Consider the following 20564-nt stretch of genomic DNA (forward strand, 5'->3'; position numbering starts at 1 on the left):
CTTGCTATTATATAACTTTACCACGCCCACTATTAATCTCCCCTCGCCTCCCTCTACCCCACCCTCACTCCACCTCTAAGATCCTTACCATGCAACAAGCAATCCCGTACAAAGATTTGCTTCCCGCCGCCACCACAGCCGCTAACTCAGGTATAACAAAATTGGTGGCTGAGAATCCAGTGGTGGTGTTTGCCCGAAGTGGGTGCTGTATGTGCCATGTTATCAAACTTTTGTTACAAGGCCATGGCGTCAATCCCACCATATTTGACATAAATGAGCAGAATGAAGCAGCCACAATAGACGAATTTTCGAAGATTATCGATAATCCAGAAGAGATAGCCGACCGGCCACCACCACCGTTTCCGACAGTTTTTGTCGGCGGAAATTTGCTTGGTGGACTTGATGAAGTTATGGCAGCTCATATTTCCGGTGAACTGGTGCCTCTGTTAAGAAAAGCTGGTGCCTTATGGCTGTGAATTTTGCATTTTTCATTTCTTTTACTTATTTCATTTTGTATCCGGAGGAAAAAATTAAAAAAAATAAAAATAAATAAGAAGGTTAAACACGATAAAAGTATAGTAACACGTTAATAATATGTTACTTTTTGGTTGGATTTCATAATGTTACACTACTTGGCTTTATTTGCGTGGCAGTTTTGAACCGTTAATTTGTCACCTTTCTTGCCTTTGAATATTGACTTCTTATCTCCAAAAAGATATAGGGGTATTTTAAAAAAAATTCAATTTCATGGGTGTCAATTCAAAAATGTCCACCTTTTAAATTTAGCCCTCATTTGTCCGTCATGTCTGAAAATAAAAATTGTTGGAATAGTGTTTTTTTTTTAAAAAATGAGTGGTTGAAAAAGAAGAAATTTTTTTGATTTACGTGTAATAGTATTTTATAGAAAATTATGTGGTTAAAAATAAAAAAGAGAAAAATGAAATGTAATGTAATGAAATTTAATGGGGACCAAACGGGGGCTTAGTAACAAACTGTAATTATGCCCTTAATGAAAAAATGAAGCGATTAATTTTTTCCAATTTGTCATAGATTTCAAGTAGTATTTTTTATGAGAAGTTACATTAAAATGATGTTCTCAACATTTCAAATGTCGTACTTGATATTTGAACCCCGTTTATATTTTCAAAGTATACATGTCAAATCACAACATTTAATGTTCTTGACATTTCAAATGTTGTTCTAGACATATTAGATGTCTAGAATGACATTTCATTCTGAACATGACATTTTTCTACACTTAAAAAGTAGTCCTCGACATTTGTGTGTCAATGAGAAAAATAGAATTTATTTTGATTTGACATGTGCACTTTCGAAATAGATAAAGCAGGTTATGTGTCAAAATCTTGTTGGCCAATAAAATTTTTAATTACAAAAATATCTATTTTAGTCTTTGTGTGGAATCATAAATTATTAACAAGGATATTTTGGTCTAAATTATTTCAAAATGGACATTTTTGCCGGAATTTGCAATGGTGGACATTTTTGTAAATAGATATGTGAAAGTTGACATTTCTAGTAATTTCCTCAAAAATATATAAGCACCAATTTTTTTAAAATCATCAAAAAATAATTTATTACGCTAAATTTTACGTCAATATCATCATTATTTTAATTATTATTTTCAATTTATTTATTAAATGAGAACAATTCCTTTTGACTAAAATTTTCCATTAATTCATCCATCTATTATGGATTGATGCAATTTGGCAATCTACAAAGTCCATAATTAATGGCTTTATCATTATATAAAAACAATTAATAAGAAAGTTCACTCACCATTCAATGTGTGCTCTCGTGCAAAAGGTTACTTAGTGGAGAATGACAACAAAATATTTAAAGTAAAACTATGTTGCTTAGTGGAGAAATACTCCAATAATTTTAAAATATTAGGCAAAACGAATGGGAACATTTTCTAGAATAATAAGTTTTTCAAAGGTATAAATAATATTTATCATTTTTGTTTTGTCAATTCTTATAACTATCAGAATTACATGGCTTTTTCTTTTTTGATGTTCGTTGGATAAAATACAGTTCAAAAAAAATTTTAACTTGAAAATTAAAATTTTTAAAAAGATTTCTTGGTAAGATGTAGTCAATAAACCTTAATTAAGTGAGCAAAAATAAATGAGAGTATTACACAATTATGGTCAGGGGTCTATTTAAACCAAAAACAATTAGTAGAAAATAAAAAATTGATCAAAAAGTTATTAAGATCGTGAAAGGAGGTTCTTTATAGAAACCATGTTCTTTTTGGGCTATGGTTCACAAATATCATGAAAGAGGTTTTTTTGATTGGGCTAAGGTTCACAAATATCGTGTATGATGCTACCAAAAGTTGCACCTGCTGATTTTCAAACTTGAAGACTGAAAATGAGCACGAACGTAATCTTTCAGTACCTGAAACAAAGACAACAAGGTTTCTTCTCGTCTTCCTCCGACGCTTAAGTCAGAAAGAGGATTATGTGAAAAAGTTTATGCTGAAATTATGTATGAAAAACGAACCTGAATAATGGTCCAAAGCTTTATATTTATAGAGTTGGGTATAATGCATTCCTAGTAGAATTATGTAGTGCACTCCTATTGGGACTGAACTAGCTGGATATTCTTATCCAATAGAGTCCTACTTGATTGAAGTAATTGAATTGTACAACATTTGCAAGTTCGATTGTAAATTGAGTGGTGTTTAGGTTGGAATGGGATCCTTTAAAGAGTGTGTTGTGATTCGAACTGTGGTATTGATGCTCCCATATTTTCAGCCTATTAAACGTATTATGAAAACACGACTTTATAAGTAGCATTCTGCCTGATGATGACACTTAGCACTATTCCTACCGTTGGATGAAGGGTTACATTCTCTGGTGATATAAAAGGGACTCGAAGCTTCATTTGGCCTTGTGACTATTCATTCATCTGACTTTTCGAGTAAGGGTTCAATAGAGTTCTTCTGTGTTCTCTGGCTAGGATTTTCTGCTTCCCTATTTTCTTGTAATTGATCTTCTCATTCGTTCGTTGGATACAAATACAGTTAAAAAAAAAATTTTAACTTGAAAATTAAAATTTTTAAAAAGATTTCTTGGTAAGATGTAGAGTAGAAAATAAAAAATTGATCAAAAAGTTATTAAGATCATGAAAGGAGGTTCTTTATAGAAACCATGTTCTTTTTGGGCTATGGTTCACAAATATCATGAAAGAGGTTTTTTTGATTGGGCTAAGGTTCACAAATATCGTGTATGATGCTACCAAAAGTTGCACCTGCTGATTTTCAAACTTGAAGACTGAAAATGAGCACGAACGTAATCTTTCAGTACCTGAAACAAAGACAACAAGGTTTCTTCTCGTCTTCCTCCGACGCTTAAGTCAGAAAGAGGATTATGTGAAAAAGTTTATGCTGAAATTATGTATGAAAAACGAACCTGAATAATGGTCCAAAGCTTTATATTTATAGAGTTGGGTATAATGCATTCCTAGTAGAATTATGTAGTGCACTCCTATTGGGACTGAACTAGCTGGATATTCTTATCCAATAGAGTCCTACTTGATTGAAGTAATTGAATTGTACAACATTTGCAAGTTCGATTGTAAATTGAGTGGTGTTTAGGTTGGAATGGGATCCTTTAAAGAGTGTGTTGTGATTCGAACTGTGGTATTGATGCTCCCATATTTTCAGCCTATTAAACGTATTATGAAAACACGACTTTATAAGTAGCATTCTGCCTGATGATGACACTTAGCACTATTCCTACCGTTGGATGAAGGGTTACATTCTCTGGTGATATAAAAGGGACTCGAAGCTTCATTTGGCCTTGTGACTATTCATTCATCTGACTTTTCGAGTAAGGGTTCAATAGAGTTCTTCTGTGTTCTCTGGCTAGGATTTTCTGCTTCCCTATTTTCTTGTAATTGATCTTCTCATTCGATTAGTATTTTGAAGGTTTTAACCACTGAATACTTATATATTTTTGAGTGATGTTTAAAGTCCTCATGTGTCGAGGTTAGAGATGTGGTCTATTGATTCCTTGTGGGTCTGAGGCAGATCTGTGATTCCTGTTCAGGAGATAAGTCTCTTTTTTATTTATTCTTATAGTGGTTGAATTTTGTAACCTTCGATTGCCTATTTTTGAGGCTTTAGTGTAGGTAAATATTAGATAATCAAATCAAACTGAAGGCCTATGTATTCACAGTTTCCTTAAATTGAATTCGCCGCCTCACCGGAGTGCAAGAGGTTTTGATAGGTGTTCGATTCTCAGGATACAATCGATTGTCGGTTCACGCTGCACTATGTTAACCGCTTGCGAACTAGCTGTGATATACTCTATGTCACAAAGAAATTATAAGCACAAGAAAAAACTTGAAAGTGAGAAAAAGAAGATTGTCGCTTAGAGGAAGAAGCTTACATTTCACTTGTGATTTTCCAACCTAGAGAGACTCCTATTTATACCAATGGAAGAAAAGCTAGCTCATTAATCAAGGAGTTAAACCGTTAAACCATTCATTGATAAAGAAGTTAAAAACATGCAGGGACTTAAATTACTTGAATTACAACATATAAAGAGACTTTTATTCAATATTTTTCATTACTTCCATTCAATATTTTTCATTCAATTCTAACAATCCTCCACATGAATGAAAAAATGGAAACTAAGACTCAAGAGGAAAGAGAGAGTAAAACGAATCAATCCTACATAGGATAGGTATCATTTAGCTTTGAACCTTTCCTTGTGAAACCTATCGGGAATTACTAGCTAACCAGTGGATTTGATGCCTTGAACTGTTTCGCCATTTGTGTAAACCAAGACAATAGATCTCACACAGAACCATTCTAGTCACAGCATAGTTCTTACTGTTGTGTTCGTTTTCTCCATGAACACGTCGGCTGGTTCTACAAGTGTTTTTTCAAGGATGTAGCCTTGCCAATCCTTATAGAAGCGGCCCCACTTCACACTCACATAGGTGACCTCTTAACTCAATTTTTCACAACAAAGCTTAATGGTCATTAAAAACATAGCTTAACCTGCATCTTCCAATCACTGTGAGCACCATAGGAATGAGCAGAAGGAGAACATTCTTAGTGATTTACACAGATATACATGTTTTAGTTGTCCCTTTGAACCTAGATCATGGGATCTCCATTCAGCTAGGTTCGGTTTCCACCATGATACCTATCAACGTCATAGGCTGCAAGCCCATTCCCCTCGATGCTTTTACAACTAGCTCTCGAGTTAGCCCTTTGGTTAGTGGATCCGCAATATTATCATTTGACTTCGCGTAGTCCAGAGTGATAATACCTTGTGAGAGTAGTTGTCGAATGATATTGTGTCGTCTTCGAATATGGCGAGACTTACCATTGTACATATTGCTCTGTGCCCTGCCAATTGTTGATTGATTATCGCAATAAACACAAATTGCAGGCACAGGCTTTGACCATCTTGGAATATCCTCAACAAACTGGCGCTTCTTCAATTGCTTTGTCCAAAGCGATGAACTCTGATTCCATTGTAGATCTTGCGATGCAAGTTTGTTTAGACGATTTCCAAGAGACAGCTGCACCACCAAGAGTGAAGACGTATCCACTAGTAGACTTGGTATCTGACATATCTGATATCCAATTTGCATCAGCATACCCTTCGATTACTGTAGGGTATCTAGAATAGTGCAGTCCAAAATTACGAGTGTGCCTTAAATAATGTAGCACCCTAAAAATGGCTTTCCAGTGGACAGCACTTGGGTTACTCGTGTAGCGACTCAATCTGCTAACTGAGTATGCTATATCCAGTCTCGTACAAGTCATTAAATACATTAAACTCCTAATTATCCAAGAATATTCTAACTGTGATACACCATCACCAGTGTTCTTGGATAAGTGAAGACTAAAATCCACCGGAGTCCTGGCCACAGTGGTATCTGACTTGTTGAACTTGTCTAGTATCTTATCAATGTAATGAGATTGAGATAACAAAAGTCCATTTGGCGTTCGAGTAATTTTTACTCCCAAAATGACATCCGCGAAACCCATATCTTTCATGTCAAACTTCGAGTTTAATATATTCTTAGTGGCTTTGATAATCTTGTTAGAGCTACCGACAATGAGCATGTTGTCGACGTATAGACCTAGTATGACATATCCATCATTAGTGTCCTTGACACATACACACTTGTCACACTCGTTGATTCTAAAACCACTAGAAAGCATAGTATTATCAAATTTCTCATGCCATTGCTTCGGTACTCGCTTCAAACCATACAACGATTTAACCAGTCTACAAACTTTCCTTTCTTGACCTAGAGTTGTAAACCCCTCTGGTTGCTCCATGTATATTTTTTTCATTCAAATCTCCATTTAGGAAAGCTGTTTTTACATCCATCTGATGTATTTTCAGATTTCGCAAGGCCGCAATAGCAATTATCATCCGGATAGAAGTTATTCTCGACACAGGAGAATAAGTATCAAAGTAATCTAAGCCTTCCTTTTGCTTATAACCTTTGATTACTAGCCGAGCTTTATATTTATCAATGGAGCCGTCCACTTTCATCTTCTTCTTGAAGATCCACTTGTAGCCCAAAGGCTTACAGTCCGGTGGAAGATCTACTGACTCCCAGGTATGATTCTGTAGAATGGAATCGATTTCACTTTTGATGACTTCTTTCCACAAATGACCATCTGGAGAAGATATAGCTTCTTTATAGCTTTGAGGATCATTCTCCATCAAATATGTGAGAAAATCAGGGCCAAACGTCTTAAAAGTTTTGGTCCTTTTACTCCATCTAGGCTCATCCTCACCTTCTTCAACTGGATCTTTACTGCTGTCAGAAGCAGAAGATTCCATTGTCCGTTTAATAGAAGTTAACTATTTAGGAGAATTACAAGGAAATATATTCTCAAAGAATTATGCATTTCTAGACTCCATAATCGTGTTCGGATGAATATCAGGTACATTCAAATAATGCACAAGGAACCTATATGTACTACTATTTTCTGCATAACCAATGAACTCACAATCAATTGTCTTAGGTCCAATCTTGACCTTCTTAGGAGGAGGCACCACAACTTTAGCAAGGCATCCCCACATTCATTAGTATTTATATGAAGGTGTCCGATTTGTCCAAAGTTCATACGGAGTCTTATCCATATTCTTTCTTAACACTTTATTCAAGATATAATTTACGGAAAGAATAGCTTCTCCCCACATGTTCTGTGGTAATCCAGAACTAATCAACATAACATTAATCATTTTCTTTAAAGTTTTATTCTTACGATCAACAATTCCGTTCTGTTGAGGTGAATAAGGTGTAGTAGTTTGGTGAATTATTCCATGTTTAGCACAGAATTAACCAAATGGTGATTCATATTCACCACCACGATCACTCCGTAGCACCTTTATTTTCTTACTAAGTTGATTTTCATCTTCATTTTTATAAAGAATGAATTTATTGATAGCTTCGTCACATACATCACTGTGGACTAGTCCTAATGGCTCAATACTTCTTTCAATACTATGAAACAAAGACCTAGTAAGCTTAGATTCAATGCATGTTTCACATTTATGATTTGAATCAATTTGAAACCTAGGCAAGTAATTTAGTTTGCTTAATCTACGTAAAGCATTGTAATTTACGTGACCTAATTTACCATACCACAGATTAGGAGACTCAAGCAAGTAAACAGAATGAGTTTTCTCATTACTCATAACAGTTGGGGTTATAGCAATTACATTCAATTTAAACAGGCCATTAGTCATATATCCTTTCCCAACATAAACTCCTATTTTGATAATCACCAGCTTATCCACCTCAAAGACCATGCGGAACCCATTCTTGCTCAGAAGAGACCCAGAGACCAGATTCTTGCGAATCTCTGGCACGTATAGCACATTAGTCAGAGTAAGCTCTTTGCCAGATGTCATCTTCAGGATCACCTTACCTTTACCAAGCACTTCAGAAGTTGCAGAGTTTTCCATGAATAACTTTTCACCATTTGTAACTGGTGCAAAAGTAGTGAACATGCTCCTGTTGGAGCAGACATAGCAAGTGGCCCCAGTGTCCAGCCACTACTCCTTTGGGTTAGATCCCACTAGGTTAACCTCACTAATCACCGTCGTGAGGTTTAGCTCAGACATTTCATCTGAGAGATGATCTCTCTCATTTCCAACCATATTAGCTTGAGGACGCTGTTTATTATCTCTCCGAGGCTGACGGCAGTCTGCTGATCGATGCTCAACTTTGTCACAATTGAAGCACTTTCCATTGAACTGGAACTTAGGTTTCTTTCTTACCCCACCTGCAAGCTTCAACCGAGACCCTTTCGTAGCCTGTTTTTTTATCTTTTCAATTTTTTTTACCCTGTTTGGCTTTAAAGGAGTGAACTTTCTTAGTACCAGAACTTTGGCTGTACTCCAATACATTAGCCTTCTCAGAGTAAGAATTTTTTGACTTATGTTTAGCCCGTTTGTTATCCTCCTCAATGCACAGCTTGATAATTAAATTCTCAAAAGACATCTCTTTCCTCTTATACTGCAAATAGCTTTTGAAAGCCTTCCACTGAGGAGGTAACTTGTGAATAACAATAGCCACCTGTAAAGATTTTGACATGGTCAGACCCTCAACATGCATTTCTTGCAAAAGCACTTGATACTCCTGTACTTGGCTCATCACTGAACGTGAATCAACCATTTCGAAGTCCATACATCGACTGGCTAAGAATTTCTTAGATCAGGCATCCTCGGTCTTGTATTTCTTTTCTAAGGACTCCCAGAGCTCCTTAGCAGACTTCTTTACCACATATACGTGATACAGAGAATTCTGTAGGCCATCCAAGACATAGTTGCGACACAAAAAATCAGCACTTTTTTCAAGCGTCCCAAGCTGCACGCCTATGCACACCAGTGTTGTTTTCAGCCACGATAGGGCATCCTCAGTGAGGAAACGTGCAAGGACCAACGTAGTGAGATAGAAAATCATCTTATTCTGTCATGTCTTAAAATCAGTACCAACAAACTTATCCGGTTGAATTGCATAATTCACCGAAAATGGAGCCGAAAACGATGGCAAAGGTGCCGGAGCCACAGCCCTAGACACTGGCAAAGGTATTGTGCCAAACTGGATTGTCGAGGCCGCAGCTGAAGGCAAAGTTGGGTTCACTCCAACATGAGGAATCCCGCCTCCAATTATCCCGTCAATGGGAGAAATGTCAGTCGTGGTCTCCATAGGGTTAACAACGGTCATTGCAGGATTTGGTACACCGGTACCAACAGTGTTGCTTTCATTGTTCACATCGTTATTTTCATGTGACATTATTGAACCGGAACAAGCAACAAATAATTTAGAATAATTATAAGTTTGTAAAGTTGTATATAAATTCGAGATCAAGTTATCTGTTCAGAAAATAAAACTGCAGAGTTGAAGAACAGATTATTTTGTCAAATTATTAACAACTTAACAATCATTTAAAATGAATTAGAAATCATGCAAAAACCATGAATTGGAAAAATTGACAAAAACTAATGAAGAAAATTTGATTTATTAAAGCCAATTCGATTTAAGCTTGTAGGTAAATATTAGAGAATCAAATCAAACCGAAGGCCTGTGTATTCACAATTTCCTTAAATCGAATTCGCCACCTCACCGGAGTGCAAGAGATTTTGATCGGTGTTCGATTCTCAGGATACAATCGGTTGTCGGTTCACACTACATTATGTTAACCGCCTGCAAACTAGCTGTGATATACTCTACATCACAAAGAAATTATAAGCACAAAGAAGAACTTGAAAGTGAGAAAAAGAAGATTGTCGCTTAGAGGAAAAAGCTTGCATTTCACTTGTGATTTTCCAACCTAGAGAGACTTTTATTTATACCAATGGAAGAAAAGATAGCTCATTAATCAAGGAGTTAAACCGTTAAACCATTTATTGATAAAGAAGTTAAAAACATGAAAGGACTTAAGTTACAACATATGAAGAGACTTCTATTCAATATTTTCCATTACTTCTGTTCAATATTTTTCATTCAATTCTAACATTTAGTGCAACCAAGCAATATCCACATTCGATTGGATGCTCAATAGGGGATTAGGTGTTTAATCACTGAACCTCTGGGACTTCGACCAAAAAATCTTGTTGTGTTCTTTACTTTTTGCAAGTTTATTTCTATTATTTTGATCGATTGTATTTTGCAACTTATTGTGTAGGTTTTTTTTGGCCCGCTTTCAGTGGTATCAGCATGTTGAACTGGGGTAAGATACCTGGATCTTTGAAGGACGAAGTCGATTTGTTGCAGATCTGAAAATTTTTGGAACTGCTATTAAGCAGTATTGAAGGACCTTGAGTATTTTATACTTGTTAGGTGAGATCTTTTAATTTTGTAAAGTTTGCTTTCGAAATTTGTGTGTTTTGACTTTTTTCCCTTGATTAACCATACACCAACTACCCACTGGTGTCTGGTCTTTGTCCAAAGGCTTCTGCGAAGTCTTGGGAATCTAAGAAAAGCCGAGTTTGGGGGTATATCTGGGGAATCTTGAAGGAGAAATTTCAGAAACCTAAAATTTTTTCCCTCTGTTATTGTGTCCTTGATTTGATCTGTATATTATATATGTGATTTAAACTTGCATGTATTGTGTCTTCTTGAACATTATTGTGAATTCTTGTTGACACATTGTGTGTCTAGTGTATGCTATGTTGTCATCTTCTTGACTCGTACTTGTGCATTATGTGCGGCAAAATAAATGGCTACTGCTAAATTTAAAGTTGCACAATTTGATGGAAAAATTAATTTCAATATGTGGAGTTAAAAGATAAAGGTATACTAATGCAAATGAGATGTGTTAGATCTCTAGATAATACTTGGCCTCAAGATATGAACCCTACTAGGAAGGCCGAATTAGAAGAGATAGCTTGGAGTACCATCTTTTTGTATTTGTCTGAGAATGTGATTAGAACCATTGGTGAAACTAAGACAGCTTCTGAATTGTGACTAAACTTGAAAAATAGTATATGACAAAGACTATTCCAAATAAATGTTAACTGTTGAAACAACTCTTTTCTTTTAAGATGGACCCTTCTACTGATTTGGATGATAACTTGAATAGGTTTACAAAATTGACCCAAGATCTGACCAACTATGATGAAAAACTTTCACAAGATCAGTTGGTTGTGATCTTGTTGAACTCCATCGGTGATAAATATATAGACATTAAGGTTGCCTTGGAATATGGTAGGGATGAATTGACTACAAAAATAATAATTAATGCCCTAAAAAATAAGGCCTTAGAAATCAAATCTGAGTCTAAAGAAAATCATAATGGGGATACCTTATTGGCTAAAGGAAAAGGTTTTAGTAAACCCAATTATCACTCAAAGGCTTCAATTGAAAATAAGCAAAAATGGGGTGATAAGGGTAAGTCTAAGAACAAGGCCAAAGGTAAGAAATGTTTCTATTATGGAAAACAGGGACATTTTATCAAAAACTGTTATAAAAAGAAAAATGAGTCAAAAGAAAAGAAACATGAAATTAAGGATGCTGTCTTAGTATATAACAAAGACAAAATTGAAGATGGCTTGGCCTTGTTAATGGGGACAAGAGACTAAGTGATGAATGAATTCTTGATTCAGGCTGTTCATTTCATATGTGCCATAAGAAGAAAAGTTTTCTTGAAATTGAAAAAACTACTGATGGGCAAGTCATAATGCGTAACAATATGACCTGTAAAGTGAATGGAATATGCATTATTAAATTGTTACTTGATAATGGGAGGGTTCTGTTTCTAAAAGGAACCAGATATGTTCCTGAACTTGAAAGGAATCTTGTGTCTCTAGGAATGTTGGATGATATGGAGTTCAACATAAAACTGGGTCAAGGACATATTGAAATTCTTAGGGGCAATGATTTTGTCATAAGCATCCCTAAGAGACATGGACTTTACTTTCTTAAAGCTAAACCTTTACTTTGCTTAATTGCTACTGCTTTGACTGAAAATTTCTCTCTTGCAAAACTAAGGCATGAAAGACTTGACCACATTGGCAAGAAAAGTTTAAAGGCTCTAGAAAATATAGGAATATTTGGTAAACAAAATCTTGGTGATATTGGTCATTGTGAATAATGTGTGATTGGTAAATAGGTTAAGCTTCCTTTTCTACCTAGAACTCATAAAACTAAACAAATTCTTGAGTACTTGCATGCTGATTTATGGGGACCTGCATCTGTGTGTACTCTTTCTGGTTTCAAATATTATCTTTTGATCATTGATGATTTTTCAAAAAAAAATCTAGGTTTTCTTGTTAAAATCTAAAGATGAGACTTTTTCCGTCTTTAAGGATTGGAAAACACAAATAGAAAATCAAACTGATCATAAGATAAAAATATTAAGGACAGATAATGGTCTGGAGTTTTGTAATCATGAGTTCAATAATTTCTGCAAAGAATATGGTATATTAAGATATTTCACTGTTACCTATACACCTCAACAAAATGGCATAACTGAAAGAATGAACAAAACCTTGCTAAATAAAGTTAGATGCATGTTATTAAGTTCTGGTTTGTCAAAAATATTTTGGGGTGAAGCTGTAAAAACAGTTGCATACCTCGTTAATAGAACACCCACTTCTGCCCTGAACTTTGAAGTACCTAAATCCGTGTGGACTAAAATAATCCCTGCACTTATTGTACCAGAAACAATTACTACAGAAAATGAAACTAAAAATAATCTGCATGATGACACTAATGACCAGTCTGAAAACCCTAGCTTTCCCATTGAAGAATAGATTAGTAGCAAAGGGGTTTACACAAAAAGAAGGTGTAGATTACACTGAAATATTTTCTTCTGTAGCAAAATATACTACAATAAGATGTTTGCTTGCATTAGTTGCTTAATTTGGTTGGGAATTTGACCAGTTAGATGTTAAAACTACCTTCCTTTATGTGATCTAGAAGAAACAATTTATATGAAATAATCGGTTGTGTGCCTGTTAAAGAAGTCATTGTATGGCCTAAAACAGGTTCCTAGATAGTGGTTCAAAATATTTGATCTTTTGTATTGAAACTTGGTTTTCAAAGGAGCAATTATGATACATGTTTGTATTGTAGAGGTAAAGGAGGTAAACATTCAATGTTTGTATTGTAGAGCTAAAGGAGGTAAACATTCTCTTTATCTTGTACTTATGTGGATGACATGCTGCATGTAAGTTGTGATGAATCTGAAATTGAATATATTAAGCAGCAACTTAAATCTGAATTTGACATGAAAGATCTTGAAAATGCTAAAAAGATTCTTGGCACGCAAATTTATAAGGATAAAGAGAAAAATATGTTATTTCTGAATCAGTATGATTATGTGATAAAATTTTTGAAAAAATTCAACATGTTTGACTGTAAATCTGTGTCTTTGCCTCTTACAAATTATTTTAAGCTTACCTATGATCTTTGTCCCAAATCTTTTGAAGAATCTAATAAAATGTCAAAAGTACTTTATGCAAATGTAATTGGTTCTGTGATATACTTGATGGTATGTACTAGACCTGATCTTGCTTTTAGTATTAGCATATCGAATAGGTTTATGAGTAACCCTGGGGAAGAACATTGGAATACTTTATGGCTCTTGATGTACTTAAAGGGTACTGCAAACCTCAGTCTTGATTTTAAAATGAACAAAGAAGTGGTAACTTTAAAGGGATTTACTAATTCTGACTTTGCTGGAAATAAGGATAATAAAAAATTAACTTCATCTTATTTCTTCACCTTATATGGTACAGTAGTCAGTTGGAAATCACAATTATAAAAGATTGTAGCTTTGTCTTCAACTGAAGCAAAATACATTGCTACTTCTGATGCTTTTAAAGAAGGAATATAGCTAAGTGGGTTACTAAAGGAACTTGATTTTGTTGATGAAAATGCAACATTATATTCTGATAATCAAAGTGCTATACATCTTAGTAAAAACCCCATGTATCATGATTGGACAAAACATATAGATGTTAAGTATCATTTTATTAGAGACATTATTTCAAAGGGTGTTTTGAAAATTGGTAAAGTACCTACACAGTATAACCCATCTGATATGGGGACAAAGATAATACCTTTGAACAAATTTAAAAATTGTTTGAAGACATTATCTATTGATTCTATGTGATAATTTGCAAGTACTTGGAGCAAATGAAAGGAGAAAGTGATATTGTCTCCTGACTGCACTAAACTTGAAAAAATGGTAGCAAGGTGGAGATTGTTGTGATTCGAACTGTGGTATTGATGCTCCCATATTTTTAGCCTATTAAACGTATTATGAAAACACGACTTTATAAGTGGCATTCTGCCTGATGAGGACACTTGGCACTATTCCTACCGTTGGATGAAGGGTTACATTTTTTGGTGATATAAAAGGTACTCGATGCTTCATTTGCCCGTGTGACTGTTCATTTGTCTGACTTTTTGAGTAAGGGTTCGAGAGAGTTCTTCTGTGCTCTCTGGCTAGGGTTTCTGCTTCCCTATTTTCTTGTAATCGATCTTCTCATTCGATTAGTATTTTGAAGGTTTTAACCACTGAATACTTGTATATTCTTGAGTGATATTTAGAGTCCTCATGTGTTGAGGTTAGGGATGTGGTTTGTTGATTCGTTGTGGGTCTGAGGCAGATCTGTGATTCCTGTTGAAGAGATAAGTTTCTTTTCTGTGTATTCTTGTAGTGGTTGAATTTTGTAACCTTCGATTGCCTATTTTTGGGGCTTTAGTGCAACCGAGCAATATCCACCTTCGATTGGATGCTCAACAGGGGATTAGGTGCTTAGTCATTGAACCTCTGATGCTTCGATTGAAAAATCTTGTTGTGTTCTTTACTTTCTGCAAGTTTAATTCTGTTATTTTGATCGATTGTAGCTTGCAACTTATTGTGTGGGTTTTTTGGCCCCCTTTCAGAGTGGAATCTCTATTGGGTCGATGAAGTATTCGTTGTCAAGTAAAGCTCTCAAGCATATATAGCGTAGGGATGATCCCCAAGACCAACTCGAGGACTATTGTGGGCACATCTCGTAAGATAGAAGTGTAGTCCCTGGGACTAAATACCTAAGGACAACCTCACACTCGACAACCTCATGCCATTCTATCGTAAATGGATCACGCATGAGTCCTCGGGTATTTGAGTCGTTGGGCATAAAATAATGATAACATCAGCGTATATATATGAGGAGAAAACTATTCAATCGACTTGGATAAAAGAAAGAGGAAAAAAGAAGAAGTAGAAAACTTAATAGCATTCAAAAGTTGTGCAAGTTATTTTAGAAGTGCACCCATTATTAGCACGAGGATCTTTGAAAAGAAATGTCCCTAATACATAAAAAAGGCAACGAGGAGTGCTCTGTAGATGCAATAATGATCAATCCCCTTCCATTTTTTTTTTTTTTACCCTTTTCACTACTTTTGTTTTTGTCCTCTTCTTTCCAAAGTACGAAACGATGTTGTTGCCCCCCAGGACATAGTCCAGTGGTGCAAAGGATAGGAGTGATGTTATTTGACGTCTTGTTGACAGTCGCAGTGTGGGGGTTCGATTTCTGAGACATGAAATTGGATTCCTTGTAGGCGCAGTGTACAGACAGCTTTTGTTCCTTGGCCTGCTGGGGCACATTTCGCGATTTACCTTCCTCACAAAGTTTTAGGGACGGGGCGGTGGGGGCCCTCCATGTTCGAGTTCAACTTTTTTTTTTTTACAAAACAATGCTGTTTAACTACGTTTAGTGGGAAAACGATACAGTAATGCACCCTTACAAAGGATATAGGTTTGTCTAGGAGTGGGCGTGGGTTGAGTTAGGTCGATTTTTATCTCAACCCAAACCCAACCCAACATGGTCGGTTTTAGTAATGTTCAACCCAACCCAACCTATGTAAAGATTGAAATCCAACCCAACCTAACCCAACCCAACCAAATGTCAGTCGGGTTGGGTTGGGTTGGTCGAGTTGGGATAACCTATCAACAAATATTAAAGTCGTCAAAATACTAAATTTAAAGCAACATTTATATAGTCTTCCAACATCAATAAACTTAAAACATATAATGGTATAATCCACCAAATACACATCAAATAACTATCCAATAACAATTACATATCTAATTATAAAGCTATAGTTCTAAGGCAAAAAACTATTGGCACAAACAAAAATTTGTAGGGAAAAAAACCAGCTACCAAAACAAAGTAATTCTTGTGCCACAAAACAAAAATCAGCCATCAAATAACCATTGACACTTGACACAAATGAAATAATTATCCAATAACTATTGTCACTTGGCATAAACAAAAACTAGACATGAAACAAATTAATTCTTGTGCCCTTGATCATCTTCATTCAATTTTGAATTCATTGATTCCAATTCTACAAAAAAAAAAGTTGACAACAAAATACATAGATATAAAGTCAAAATAACAAAATTTATGAAAAAAAATACATATTACCTTCATCTAACTGGTTGTAATGCTCAACATCTTCCATGTGGAAATTATCTAACTGTGGAGAAGCTTTCAACCAATTTTGTGTGCATACCAAGACTTCCACCATTTTAGGACTTGATGAACTACGAAAAGGATCAAATATCCTTCCTCCGGTGCTAAAAGCACTTTCTGAACGTGAATTGCCAACACATCCTTAGCAAGATTAGACAAGACACCGTACTTACTTTTGTTAAGCTTCCACCAATCAAGAACATCAAAGTCCTTGTTCTCTATGCTTTCACGAGCATCAAGTAAGTATCTTTCCACATCATTTTTTATTTTAGCATAATCTTTTACAGCTTGTTTTTTCAAAAATTTAGAAAGATGAGCATTACTCATAGAAGAAGAACTGTCTTTATTTGTACCGAAAGAACTTAAAGACTCGTCAGTTGATACTTGACTACTTCCATGAACACCTTCACATGCCACATACCACTCATAAATATCCATGAAATTTTCTTTCAAAGATTTCATCATGTTACTAACAACTTCCCCATCCATGTATAGATCACTAAAACAGTATTCAACATAATCAATTTTATATCTTGGATTAAGGATAGTAGCAATAAGCAACAACTGATTCACATTTTCCATTTTATCCCAATACTTTTTGAACTTCGTCTTCATGTTAGTCGCCATTTCACCCAATAAAAAATTACCACTCAATCTCCATTCATCCAATTCGAATACAATATTACGAATTTCATGAAGATAAGCACAAGCACTAACATGCAATGAAGAACTAAAAAGTCAAAGTCACATCAAATTTTTTTAAAGAAACTTGACAAATACAAATCCATTTTTCCAATCTAAATTTGAAGGAGGTCCACCTCTCTTTTTACCACCATCGTCTTCCCGAAAGTAATGCAAATATTGAGCATCCTCTTCTTCTAACCTACCAAAAAGCTTTCTCAAATTTCAATGCCGTTTCCAACATTAAATAGGTAGAATTCCACCTAGTTGGAACATCCAAAAATACAATAGACTTGCAATCGATCTTCTCTTTTCTCACACACTCCTTCAGTTTTTCATACCTAGTAGGAGAAGATTTCACATATTTGATTGCATTGCGGATATTCACAATGGAGTCATATACTTCCCTCAACCCCTCACAAACAATCAAGTTTATAATGTGTGCACAACACCTCAAGTGCAAATATCTTCCATCTAGAACACATCCATCACTACCCCAAGCAATCAACTTCCTCCTAAGATAAGCAATAGCCACATCATTAGAGCTTGCATTATCAACAGTGATTGTAAAAACTTTCTCAATTCCCCAATCTTGCAAACAAGTCTCAATCATTTTCCCAATCGTTTCTCCTTTGTGATTTGGAACAACACAAAAATTCAAAATACGCTTATTAAGTGTCCAATCAGAATCAATAAAATGTGCTGTAAGAGACATGTAATTAACATTTTGAATGGAAGTCCAAGTATCAGTTGTGAGGGAAACCCTTTGACGGTAAAAAGAAAAGACATATCTCAATTTCAGTTTTTCATCTAAATGCAATTGATAGATGTCTCCAACAAGAGTCCTCCGAGATGGAGCCTTAAATTGAGGACATGCTACACTACAAAAGAGCTTAAAACCCTGACCTTCGACAAACCTAAAAGGTAATTCATCCAATACAACCATCTTAGCACATACAACTCTACACTCTTCTTTACTTCGACCAATAGCAACAAGATTGCTCCCGTCACCCTCTTTTTTGCTCTCAAAAGAAAGGATTTTTTGCTTCTTATCCACCAATCTACCAGGATAATTCTTACATTGATTTGTCAAATTATTACCCAATGTGCTAGTACCACACTTCTTAGTGCCACAAGCATAATCTACCCCACAGTAGTTACATTTACACCTAACATTTGGATCATCTCTTGATCCCAAAAGCGTAAAGTGATCCCAAACATATGAAGCTAATCTATTAGATTTTCGTTTACCTAATGTTGACGGTGCATATGGAGGAAGACTTGCTCATTTGATAGAGATTTTGTGCCAAGTACTTCACAATCATCCATATCTACAAACATATTCCACCAAAATTATAAAACAACCAAATAGATGTATTTAATAAAAAATAACAATGCAATACAATAAAGCAATAATACAACACCTATGGCTGTGTCCATTTCCTAAAGTGATGTTAATTTTGCACGACCTCGAAGCTGAACTGACACTAGTTGTCTACAAACTCTGCATCAATAATTGGTCCCAAATCTTCAGTTCAGTACTATAATATTTGACATCAGACAATAAGATGAAAAATCATGAGTAACACAAAAGTCCCAAAGCTTACTCATAATCAAGCACACCATTGAGTCAAAAGTGTGATGAAGAAGCTCAACATCCATACATATCTATCAAGAAAACAATACTAAAGACCAGTAGATTTTCTACAAAATCAAGTAAATCTTGACCATTTCATCTGGAATAAGTTCTCTATTTACTTAAATCAGGTGCCATAAAAAGGGGGAATGGGCCAACAAACAAAATAGGAACTCAATATATAAAACATATAAACAATAACTACACAAAAAAGGTGACTTAAAAGGATGGAGATGAAATCACATGGTAAACGTGAAGGGAATGATTCCAAAATAAAGTGGACAGAAATTTATGACGAGTCAACTTGGGGTGAGCCTGGTATCTTAAACTGATTGTTGCCTTGTGTGTGCGCATATATGATTATAAGATATAATTACAAATAGCAAACCAATCCCTAACATATATATTCTAGCATCTAAATCCAAGATAAGAGAGAAAGGAATCAATCAATCAATAAAAAGTAGCCATGCATACTTGCAATTTCAAATATGATCAGCAAAACAGAGACTTAGACCTCGTTGAACTATCAAGCAATAACTATGTAAATATATTCTTGTTCATAAATAGAAGTACCCAAAAGAATCAGAAAGAAGACAATACACTGTAGCCATTACTTCTAAATCATGCATATATATAACACAAAGTATTATGTTTCATTACTCATGCCGTCTATAATCGTGCTAGTACAAGCTAACCAAAAGGGAACATCAAAATTCAACACAGAGACATCGTAGCTGAACGAAAAATAAATCATATAGAATCAAAACAAAAAGAAAAAAACAGCAGGAAATCCAAGGAAAAGAGTTGCATAAGTGAGATGATATTACATATATTTCTTCGAAGAAATTGAAATTTGCTGCGCGATTAGGCACTCACTATCCTAATTGAAATTCGGAATGTTGCTTGGCATTGACTTGGGTGAGAGGACTTGAATGAGTGGATTATATAAGAATAAGATGCTGGGAAGTGGGAACAGTAAATCAGACAATAAACAGGGGAAAATGTTCACCTGGCTGTATTGCAACTTCCCAGATTTCTTCCACAGAACTAATATTGTGTCACTGTCCAGCAGGTGCTTGAAAGCTGAAGCACAATGACAGTGTCACAGTAGAACCTATTACACACAAAATACATCTCAATATTCCTAAATCCTAACTTCCGCAGTTTCTCTTTCAACAAAAAATGAGCTAAAACAGCACTATCAATTAAATAAAGAGTATTTCGGCATACATATTATTACTTCTGCAGCATAAAATTTGAAATTCGAAATGTACTCTTTTCTTGTCCTTTGTTTTAGAAGGGAGACTGAAGAGTTAGGAGACTGAGAAAAATAGAGTTTATCATTGCGAATTGAGAGAAAATGACGAGAGAGAGACTGAGAGTCTGAGAGATTAGGGCTTCATCCGTTCTCGTCTTGTGCCCTCACGTGAGAAGTGAAAACTGAGGACTGAGAAGCGTGAAGAACTGAAGAAGTAGGGCTTTGTTTGTTTAGGGCTTATTTTCAGTTTTCATCCATTTTTTTTTTCACTTTTAATTGTTGGAGAGTTGGGTCGGTTTGGGTTATTTCGGGTTTCGTTGGATAACCCATAAATCGACCTAACAACACAGCCCTTGACTCGAAACCTGCCTAAAAACACCAAAAAATCGACCCAAACCGGTTTGGGTCGAGCGGTTTCGTGGGTTGGCTTGGTTTTGCCCAGCCCTAGGTTTGTCTCTTGCGATTCACTTACATCATTGGACAAATTTGTGGAAAATCT

At 35.3% G+C, this 20564-nt stretch overlaps 1 protein-coding gene across 1 annotated transcript; it reads left to right on the forward strand.

Moving 5' to 3' along the window:
- Positions 1-48: 48 nt before the first annotated feature.
- Positions 49-748, forward strand: LOC111372721 (monothiol glutaredoxin-S2-like). Its single transcript, XM_022995108.1, has one exon. It carries the CDS (start codon positions 90-92, stop codon positions 474-476), a length of 387 nt encoding a protein of 128 aa, XP_022850876.1. The 5' UTR covers positions 49-89; the 3' UTR covers positions 477-748.
- Positions 749-20564: the final 19816 nt, after the last annotated feature.

This window comes from Olea europaea, unplaced genomic scaffold (assembly GCF_002742605.1).
Source record: "Olea europaea var. sylvestris unplaced genomic scaffold, O_europaea_v1 scaffold1023, whole genome shotgun sequence".
Lineage (NCBI taxonomy): Eukaryota > Viridiplantae > Streptophyta > Magnoliopsida > Lamiales > Oleaceae > Olea > Olea europaea.